We start from the raw sequence: 11,676 nt of genomic DNA on the forward strand, positions 1-11,676 counted from the left end.
CACCATTCTTCATATTCATACCAGGGAAAATCCTGCTTCGAAATCCTGACAAGGCTTGGAATAAAGCTACTTAAAATTTTGTAATCCTCTCACAACAAATTAATTATTAAAAAGGGAAATGTGCTGTATTTTGAGATTTACTCAGACCAAATGAACAAATTATTGTTTCTTCTCATCTAATTAAGGCTGAACTGCTGGAACAGCATTGTTCAGGAACTGATATTTATTCAGAAAGTAGTCTTCTCTCTGAATACATGAAAATTGGGAAACAATTTTTTAAAACTACATTTAGTAATATAGGCAAATAATTACTCTAGTTAAAATTAAAATGATTTAAATGATATAGAAAATTATTCACCAAAATACATCTATTTATGGATATATATATGGAATACTATCAATAACATAATAATGTTTAGGACTGACTGTGTAAGCAGAGGATCTCATAGAAGGGCTAGGGGATAAAAAATAGGGTTCTTCTATTTGGCCATTGATCACAAGAGGGTTCTGTGGTCGATTTCATTTGAAATAACTTGGATTTAATAAACTGAAGCCATCATTTCTCAGACTAGTTTGAACATGGAACTCTTTTATTCCCATATACCTTTTTCCATCCATGGAACTAAATGTTCCCTGAAACAAAATCTTTGGGAAGCAACATCAAAAATTTTTGAAAACTGGTAATCGACAAATAACATTTACTTGGGTTTTCAACTGTTCCAATGATTAAGTACTCTACTTTGGATTTAAAGAGGGTTGCTCTTCATCCTCCAAACAACTTTTAATTCTGCAATCTTGGAATAATATCTTTGGAAGATTGAGCACTGACTAAAACTCACTAAAAGCAAAATCTGGGTTGAGCTCTGATTTTGACGATTGTAATAAGAGGTAACACTTGACATTTTTCTCCTCCCAATCAGGCAGCAGTGAAGGCCGTGGTGGCCTCTTCTCGGTTGGGAAGTGCCAGCAGCAGCCACGGCAGCATCCAGGAGAGCCATAAGGCCAGCCGAGACCCATCTCCAATCCAAGATGGCAATGAGGACGTCAAAGTTACTCCAGGAGAGAAAGTTCAAGGAGATAAGGCCCAAGTAGCAGTGGAGGGGGGAGAGGCTAAGCCGATGAAGGTGCAGGATGGAGAGGAAGTTAAAGATGCAAATATAAATGCTACTGAGGCCACTGAGGTGGTTCCAAAAGCAGTGGAAGATGTGAGAAAGGTGGCTGAGCCAGAAATAGAGGAGGACCTAATGGCTGAGAAGCTGAAAACTATGGAAGCAGCAGCAGCCCCCAAAGGGCAAGAAAACCCTGATCTGGATCTTGGAGCCCAGCAGCATGATATGATCCTGCCAGAATACTAAGTCAGCTTCCTTCAGATCTGGAAGCCAAACCCAGGCATCTTGTGCTCTTTGTCCTTTGAAAGATGTGGAAGCATGATATTCACTATAGTGATTCTGTTTCGAGGTGAAAAAAAAATACATATGTATCAGTTGGCAATCTTAACTTCAATGCATGTGACTGCTTTATGAATATAATAGTGTCTTCTATGGCATGTAATGGGTACCTAAATACAGATGGGTTACATTTGAAATTGCAAGAACACACAACACTTAAACAGATACATTTTCAAAGACCAGGGGCAGCGCATTTGAAGCAAATATTAACAAATTCTTTTTGCTCTGAAAAACTAGCCATACTATCCTTTGAATTTTTTCTCAAGGCAGTAATTCCTTTGAACTACTAGTTAATGCTAGTTAGTGCTAAGTGATGAGTTCTCATGGCATTCCCATTTTACTTTTCATCATTAATGTATTCAAACTGTTTACAAGAAGATGGTTATAGGTTGTAGTTATACATTATGTAGAAAGAAAACGTTCCACTCATAATGGTAAGATATTGAAGCAGACTTTAAGTACAATGAAACAATATGCTCCTAAGCTTGTGTGTAGAATGCCTTATGTTATGTACACCATATTAATAATAACCAAAAATATTCTTTCATAAAATTCTGCCATTTTACAATACTGGAGAAAGTATTTACAAACTCATGATGAAGAATGTACTCCTCCCAGATATCCTTCTGATGGAACTTAGAGAGAGAAAAAGATTGAAAGATAAGAGAAGAAAAGATGAGGTGATGACTTAAAGATAAGTTTGACTCCTTGTCATTTTTTCAGATAAATTGTATTTATTCATGAGTCTGTACAGTTTTACGGTAGGAACATTTTTATTGAGCACAAAGATTCAAATATTTAGAAAAATATATTCCACAGGCTGGTGCCGAAGGTCAGAATAGAATGGGGATATTTCATGATAAGAGGATTTATTTTTGTTTGAGTCTTTTCTTCCTTCAGCTATGGTTATCTAGATATATACTACTTATGAACTAAAGATATTTCTGAAAAGCTGGTTTATCTTTTTCTCATAGTTGGAATAATGGAAGTGCCCAAATTTTATGTCATTTTGAAAGTTTCCATGTCAAGAAAAGTAGGACAATAGTTTTTGCCTTTAAAACAAACCAAAACACTGATTTCAAATCAGACTCTTGAGAAGTTAGATCATTTGACCTAAATTTTATTATGTTTTTTTCAGAATGACTTTTTTTTTACTTTTATATCAACACTTTCCCCTTAAAGAAATCACACTAATTCCAAGTTTCTCAGATTTATTTCTAGCTTGAGTTGAACATTTTATCAAATTATGAATCACATTTTTGATAGATTTTCTTACTTTTTAAATAGGATTATTTTCAAATACCAAAATGATGGACAATAAAAATAACCATCACATAAAGATCCTCATCACAAAAGGAGATCTTCAATTTTTGTTGGCTTTTACTCAAAACTATTAAATTGGAAAATTAAATCAAGTTTTTAGTTTCTGGAGGCTATGGGGCCTCAGTAGACATCTGCTTTCCAAATGGAAATCTTGTTTTTCCATTATTCTCACAGGAAGAAAACACAAATGGATTTCTTATCTTCCAGAGTTTAGGAGCCTGACAGTTCACTAACATGGAGGGCAAGAGGCCCAGGAGTTACTCTTGTAACTAGTAAAAAGTACTTTTCTTCTTCTTACCTCTTTCCTTCCTTTTAATTACTCTCTCAGAATTCCCATTTCAGCTATTAAAAAGGGCTCACTATTTTTATCTTTAAGAATGCCTTATGGTCTCCCTTTTTAAAAGATCAAGGGAATAGCCATCATCTGAAAAGCCTATTTCCTGGTGTACTTTTCCGAATGAGACTTAACAGTTATATCTGCTAAGTAGATATATTGGCATAGGTTAGAAGAGAGGGAAAAGAGTGTTGGTAGAAAGTAGCTATTAGATGGAAGATCAGAACACACTGTCCCTCTCAGCCCACCCCTATATTTTTCCAAAGGCAGTTCTTAACATCATTTCAAGGCTAAGGGCTGACTGCACTAGTTATCCTTGTGGACTTAGGAAAGGCATTGCAAATGTCAGAGCCAATGCGCTTTTTAATATTTACCCATTTAAATGAACACATCTACCCATTCCTTGGTGAGTACTCACAAATGTGTTCAAACTGTTTACAAGAAAGTGGTTATAGGCTATAGTTGTACATTATGTACAAAGAAAACATTCTTTTGTAACCTGTAAATTATACTCTAAAAATAATAGGGAGTTTAAATTCTGAATGCTAATTTAAATACTAAGTCACGGTAATGACTAAGGAGTCATTAATTTGTCATTTCTGTTGGGAAAAAATCAGGCTTTCACAAAAGTTGATCACTTCAGTAAAATGATTCATTCTAAGATTTCATATATGTACCAGGATAAATTATGCTAAAATTTACAGAAGAAATGCCAACACTTGTGCATCTTGCTAAAAGAAATTTCAACAAAGAACAATAAATTGCATTTGGCATTTTAGAGCTCACAATTACCACATTATATTATTGTTTTTTGTTTTCACATAAGTTCAGGTACATAGTATAAATTACTCTTTTACCATGAAGAAAGAAAATATTTATTTCTCCCATATAAAAAGTCAAATTTGGAACCCCAGTGTTTTTCTCAAAATTTCCCAGAGATACACGAATATGGTATAAATCAGAATAGTATAGTTTTAGAAGTTATAGTTTATCTAGAACAAGTGCTGTTTTAAAATAAATCTAATGAAAGCCACATTTGCAATTTAAAATTTCTTATTAGCCATATTTGAAAAAGTGAAAAAACAGGTGAAATTCATTGTAGTAATATATTTTTATTCCAACACATTCACATTGTTATATCAACAAGTAATCAATGTTTTAAAAGTGAGATATTTTGCATTCTTTAATTTTATACTAAGTTTTCAAAATTCAGGCTGTATCTTACACCTTTAGTACCAGTACTCAATAGCCACATGTGGCAAGTGGATGCTGTATTGAACAGCACTGGTCTAGATTAATAATAAAAGTGACACTGGAATTTCTGTGCTTACATTTGAGCTGCCTCAGTTTATGCTTCAGTGGGAAGCCAAAGAGAATATATTTTCAGAAATGTGGCAGACTGAAATAAGTAAAACGTCTATTGGCCACTTCTGCTCATTCTTGTGCTTCCCAACATGATTTTTAGAAAATGACACTTTCCTGAATATTATTAAATAGTCTCTCGGCCACAGCCCCTCTCATCCCTCTTCGGGCCCTGGACTCTTGACCACAGGCAAGAGTCTTCTGAGTGCACCATGGTATTTGTGCTTATCAAAATCTAGTGTGAGTGAACCATGGTTTCCCATTCAGGAAGGACTGCACACAGCATCCTAATAGGATTTTGTAGGCCTGGGTTAAGCTGGACAGCATTTCTTACAGGCAGTATTTTCCTCTAGAAATCTACTGACCCATACAAAATTTGCATGATGACAAATATATGAAGATGATGACATCATCCCAGTTACCGCCAAAATGGCACTGTGACAGTCAACTGGCATTCTTTAAATTTCCTTTTAAGGGTTTAATCAACACTGCCATTACACAAGGGTTCAAGAAAGGACTTTTAGAAATGTCTTAACTTCCTACTATTTCAGAATAACCCCCCAAGGTTTAGTCATTTTTAGTGGCAGACTTAAGAAAAAAAGTTTGCCTTTTACTAAGACCTTAATTATCATTGTATTTATATATATTTTGTAATTTAGGATGTTTAACAATCCCTATTTCTAGATTCACATGCAAAGTAACTGATGGTGGGTTGCCTACAGGCTGAGAGGGCCATTTTGTTTATAATTCAAAGTACTTATTGCACAGAAGCAGCTGGTTGTGTTTCAGCTTGGAAAAAGAGAAGTAAACTACTGTAAGGCAAAGGATAAAATTAGTAAACCATTTATTCTGTCTTAGCATTGTTCTTGCAAAGCAAATGCATTAAAAAATGTCAACAAAGTGAATCAGCACTAGATTTTTCCTGAAGGTTGACTCTATACATAATTGACATAAATATACTGAGCACACAGTCAATTACATAAGTTATAATGCCATTATGTAATTACATGTCATTGCAGAGTATTCAGTCTGGTTACCTAGGTCTCCTTTAACTGGTGCAAAGTTTCCAGACATTTACCTATGTAATAGGATTTGTATTTTTCTAATTATGGTCTCTTAGGTCATATTCCAATTTTCTTAGCTTTCATTGTTCATATGTTCCTAATCAGGTCATTCATAGCCAATATTACTCATTTATTGGTTAAATACTGTTTAACAGGTAGATTTTATGGTGTCTTCAGTGTTTCGGGAAACATTTTCTGTGCATGGAATTCTCAATATTGGTATTTTAGCATGTATAGCCCTATGATAAGCTGAAACATAACCAATAATTTTCTACAAAAAAAAAATTTTGACCTCTTATTCCCTGGAACAACTCAGGTTGAGATTCTGGCTCCTTGACAAATAGAAAAATAAAATCAGGAGACAACTGAGAGATCAAGCTACCCACCCATGGTAACCAAGTTCAACATTATCTCTTTCTATATTCTGAACTGTGAAGGACCAGTTTTTGTCATTATTGTTTCTGCAGATAATAGTTGAGATGAAATAATATAATTTCATCTCACAAAGCCCAGCCATTATATACTTGTCTTGGAGAGCAATAACAAACTTGATTATCTTTTTCATGTTTGGTTGATTAAAATTTAAATTTCCATGAACATTCTGTGATGTTCTCCAGAAGGGCTTGATTGTGTGATTTTAACTTCCATGTAATCTCCAGTCTGTTCCCTGCCATCTGGCCCCAAAGTCCACCCAGGGCAAGATAGAAGCCCAGCCATGAAAGTGGTACAATCTGGTTCCTTGGCAGGAATCAGACAGCTCTAGAGAAGATGCTAGGCTTCTGACCTGATTGGGCTTAAATGAACCAAATGGGAGAAAACCTCTCCCATGCTGTGATTGACAGTGATGCTGTTTGAATATTGGCACAGTGCCACTGGTCAGAAATAAAAAAGGGATTCGAGCAATCTTTTGCCCTTTCCATATCTTGGTTTGCTTTTGTCTTATGTGAATTTCTTGTTCCATCCCTCTTATCATCAGGCTCACCCTCCAGGGCTGAGAGATCCCATAAGGCCCTGGATACAGAACCTCAGACGGGCTGGAAAAACATGGAGTCCTTTGTAGCCCAGAACTTAGTTTGCAAATCTAAACAGCAATGCTAAAACTACAAAATCACACTATTCTTTTAAATACTTGTTTTCAGCACATTTTGAAGATCAAGCAGGGAAACCCATGGATAAGGAATATTTATATCCCTTTAATCTTTATTGTGACTCGTGTTAAAAATGGCAGATATTTAATCTTCAGTGGGAGTAAATTATCTTTATTTTCCTTTTGGAAGATTATTTCAAGCCACTTGAACATAATAGTTGTTTCAATTGGAATTTTTGAAAGCTATTGTTTTCCGTAGCTTTCTCACAACTCTTAATAATCGTGATGAATAAAAACTTACTAGGTTTGCCCTTTCCCCATTCTTTGTCTGATATATGGGTAATAGATCATCTGTTTTGTAAAGGATACAATTAAGTATGACTATAAATTGAAAACTTTTATCTCATAGTGAAGTCCTTTCTGCCTACATTCAAACAGGACAGGTTGGAAGCTAATGTTCAGTACTACATTAGCTACAGTAACACAAATAGCCTATTTATGAGTTTGTTTTCATTTCTCTTATCAAGGTTATTACTACTGTCAGAAATATCCAAGCTTCCTCTGCTTTTGACACCCTTGGTCTCAATATTATTTTCTTGTCCCCCACCCCCAGTCAAAATACCTAGTAGTTAGGTCCAAACAACTTAATAGTAGTACTTAGTCCATGCCTGACAGATTTTGCTGTTTTCCTTGAAATTTTAAACTATCCGGTGTGTTCACTGAATTGGAACAGCAAACAAAGATTTAAGTAATTCATTATGCTTAATGAACTAAGGGTATCAGGCAAAAAGGATTTATTAGTAAGAGCTATGGTAATGTTTATATTCTTACTTACTTGAATGTCAATCATCTTTTATCCCTTTGGTCTTTGAACTATACATTTTACCCGTCTGTGTTTTTGTTTTGTTTTTAGCATTTTCTATGTAGTTCCCCAAGGAACTAAATTTGTATCTTCAAAGAACAGTTTTCAGAGGTCAGGCAAACTACAGCTCATAGACCAAATCCAGTCAGAGGCCTACGTATATTAATAGGTTTTCCTGGAACATAACCATGCCTATTTGTTAATATTTTGTCTCTGGCTGCTTTTGCACCACCAAGACAGAGCTGAACAAACCGCAACAGAGACCAAGTGGCCTGCAAAGCCTAAAATGTTTACCATTTGAGCCTTTATAGAAAAAATGTGATAATGCTGGTTTTACATGGTGACCTAAGCCCTTTTGGTGACCACTAGGAAGAGAGATGCCTGTAATCCATTTTTCTTCTCTTTAGACTAAGGTTCTTATTCCCATTTTCATTTTTAGAAAGTTATGAGAGTTTTGTTTCTGGTTGCAGATGCTCTCACAATAGTAATTGTGCCGGAGGTATAACTTGGTAAAATTGCCCTACAGAACTAAAAAAGAAATTTACAGTACAGATTGACTTGGTTAGGGAGAGGAATTTAAAAGGTTTGCAACACTCTGAGCATGATTTAGAAATTTGACTGTCATATTAAAAATCATGTAAATGAAATCTTACACTGTCATTTGCTCACATTGAAGCCAATCTGTGACTTAGTAAGCTAAGAAATAGAGAACCTTTGTTCTGAATTTAAAATATTCTCAAGTTCTATCTATCGGATTTTCATTTAATTACTTTTATGGCTGTGCTCTACCATGTGGAATCTATGATAATGACTTGTTCATCAATAGCTCAGGGAACAGGCAAACAGCTAAGTGTTCTACTTTGCATTCCCATGCTTTTCTGAGTGTTGGTATTCATTTGTTTGAAAATTGAGGACAAGTAAGTGTTCTCCTTTCCCTTTCTTCACATATTTATATGTCAAAATATTTTAGTCACATTTAGTCTGCTATAGTCACAGAGAAATTATTCATTCTAACTATCTCCCTTAATGAAAGCAGGTGACCAAGATGAGAGAAACGTGGGCATTTATAATCTTTGTTGTTTCACCTAATTTGACTTTGAACATCTGTAGCCAAATGGTTACAAAAGTGATGATATTGAGTATCAAACCAATTACTGGCTTATTACTAGGAATGCCTAAAATTATATGATGATTCTAATTAAATAATTTACCATTTTCTTTAAACTGTTTCAACAATTAATAATATGCTACAGTTATAAAACTCAAACACAAAAGAAGTCAATTTTCTGCCAGCTCCTCATAGTTAGTGTTTATAGTGGGGAGACTTTTGGAATGGGCAGGGGAAAAGACAACAAAATGTAGTCCTAGATTCCACATCCCTAACTTTCCCCATTCTCTTGATTGCTCAGAGTTTGAAGGCAGTGGTGCTGGGCTTAACTCTCTTAGAAATAAATAGACCAAACTCAGCAGATCAACTTCTCCCCCAGAACTGTAAGTTAAACAGTATAGCATATGGAATATTAGACCTACATTACAATGACTGACATTTCAAGAAAATGATCCACTAATTTTGAAGCATCCTGGTAGCAGCCCATTTTGGGAACCTATTTGCCCGTCAACTTTTATTGAGTACCTAGTTTGTACAGTTGAGTTAACTGTAGAGATAAGTTAAACCCAGTGCTGCCCTCTAGCAACAAGCACTGTAATTGTAGAGAAAAGGCAAATGTACATATATAACCGGTGCTAAATCCAGGCAGGCAGAAAGCCCTCTAGGAATGGAGAAGGAAATGTTTCGTTCTGCCTGGAAATGATCAAGGAAAGATAATATGGGCTGGATTTGAAGGATGGGGAGAATGAGGTAGGAGGAAGTTAAGGTAGGAGGAAGGAGTATGTCTGGTTGAAAAATGGCCTGCACATTGACAGTGGAAAAATGCTAAGAAAAGCAGTGAAGGCATAATAATGCATGTGAAAGACTGAAATCCACATGGAAGCATTAGTAAGTTTGCTAAAGAGTCTTAGATCTTATGCAAAGTTAAATCAGACAGCCCTCTTTTCTCCTTTCTTGTTCTGGACAGATAGAGATGCAGACTTTTCTTTCAGGGCATTCAGCCCTCTGTGATCTCCTACACATTTGGTTAACTTTGAATTCCCCTAAACAGAATAAAAATCATCCAACACATCAAAGATATTTTTGCAATCACCAATTGAAGCAAAACCCCAGTCACTGAAAGCAAAATGTTAATCAGTCAGGTCTCCACTGACAAAGCAAAGGATAGTGAATATCTGAACAAGTCTTGCAAAAGTCTCAATTCTGAATAACTGCATGACTCCAGAAAATCACATAACTACTTGCTAAAGCTTTACCAATAGATGATCAAACCAAGGTTATTGTTGTTGTGGTTATTTCACTCCTTTATCTGATCTGAAGGGCAATCCCCACAAGATTTGAGACAATTATACCTGAAAGTTTAGACTTCAAAGGATAGCCCATATAAAACTAAGACTCCGGGGGGAAAAAAATCAGAACTGCTTTCCCCAAATATCAAGCTGGTTCTGTCAAATCCTTTTTTCATCTCTCCCATTTGCCCCTCCACATACCCTTTCTTAAATTTGTATTTTTGGATCATTCATTGCAGGCAGTATTTTTACATCCATCTTGTAAGAAACATTTCATTTGAAAGTATTTACCAATTAGAGTCAAATTACAGTAAATACACTTTTAGTCATCTTGCTACTTTGCTTGGTTCAGATGTTTGTGATTGTTGAATGGTTGCATTATTCCTCAGTGCATGAGATGATGCAGGGAAAGGGACAAAGGCTGGCTGAGTGATGAAAAAGTAGAGATAGTGAAAGGGTACAGAAAACTGAGGCTAGCAGGCATTGGGAAAACTTCCTACTATGGTTTTTTGGGTTACTGTGACATTTGGTTATTTCTTTTCTGACTTTTCTATAGAGGAAGTTTGTATTCCTGGGTTTTTGAAAGATTTCTGGACTAAAATGATATGAGCAGCTCAATAGCAGCATGGATGATTAGATTAATGAGGTATTATTAATTAATGGGGTACTATTATATATAAAAACCCACATGTCCAGTTGTTTAGACAGTCATTAGCCAAAATCAAGAGCACAAAGGATCTGAAGGACAAAAAAGAGGTATAATATTTCAGTTTACACCATCAAGATTACAGGCTACTTCCTACCCTTTGATTGAAAAGTACTGAAAAGGAGCTGTAAACATTTCATTTTTAGAACTTGTCAAAATGGTGCTATTGACTTAATACAAAGATATACTACAGTATTTTTCAGGTAAACATATAAATCTGATCTGGCCATAAATGTAAATAGAGAAAATGTTTGTAGAGAATTCATCAAAGTCATGCCCATTGCTTTTGGTTGAGCTACCACATTCTTCAGTGGCAGTGAGTGAGCAGGGAGTTCCCACTAGAAAGTAACATATGGGACACAACAGTAATTGGCTCTATCAACTGCTTAAAGCCTGGAGCAGAACCCATGATAGCACATTGTGGCTCCTCTTGGGCTCTGGTTGTACAACCTGGTTAAATGATTTGACACATTAATTTTTTGGTTTCCCATGAATGTGCACGATATGTGACAAGAGGCAAAATGGATGTTAGTAGACTAATGGCTGAAATCTGTCTTGGTGAGGGCCAATGTTACTTTGTGTAAGTTCACCCAGGTATGTGAGAACACACTAAGAGAAGCCTGTATCTTGTTTTTGCTGGGGAATTTGTAAAGCAATGTGCATGTACAGTATAATAATAAATCATCTAAAAGCCCACCAAGACTTTGGCCTTCTGTGATCTGAAATGTTACTTGCAATTCGAGAAGCAATATTTTCCTTACATCTGAAATACAGAGTTGAATCAATTCCCAAGTTTTTTTCCAATTTCTCAGATAAAATTATACTTTGAGTTTCACAGCATTTTTTAACAAACTGCCCAAATATTTATTTCCTATAGAGTAAAATCAGAAAATCATTAAAGTTAAATGGGGACCTTTAGTAATCATTTAATCCAATCAACTCATTTTACTGATGAGGAAACTGACAGCCAGAGAGGTTAAAACTCACCAGATGGCATAGTGACCAAGAAGGGAAGAGTCCTATTTGCCCAACTTCTAGTACAAGGTTCTCAACACTGGAAAGTCAATTCACTGAGCAGAAGTTAATCTCAAGA

The 11,676-nt window shown here is 35.5% G+C and overlaps 1 protein-coding gene across 3 annotated transcripts in view; it reads left to right on the plus strand.

The window, feature by feature from the left end:
• Positions 1–11,279, plus strand: part of CAMK4 (calcium/calmodulin dependent protein kinase IV) — a 270,090-nt gene extending 258,811 nt beyond the window's left edge. For all 3 annotated transcript variants that reach the window (XM_058277043.1, XM_058277046.1, XM_058277033.2), the window contains one exon: positions 921–11,279. In XM_058277043.1, the coding sequence (XP_058133026.1) occupies positions 921–1,355 (435 nt within the window). In that variant the 3' untranslated portion in view covers positions 1,356–11,279. The remainder of the gene's footprint in view (positions 1–920) is intronic.
• The last annotated feature ends 397 nt before the right edge of the window (positions 11,280–11,676 follow it).

This window comes from Dasypus novemcinctus, chromosome 2, assembly GCF_030445035.2.
Source record: "Dasypus novemcinctus isolate mDasNov1 chromosome 2, mDasNov1.1.hap2, whole genome shotgun sequence".
Taxonomy (NCBI): domain Eukaryota; kingdom Metazoa; phylum Chordata; class Mammalia; order Cingulata; family Dasypodidae; genus Dasypus; species Dasypus novemcinctus.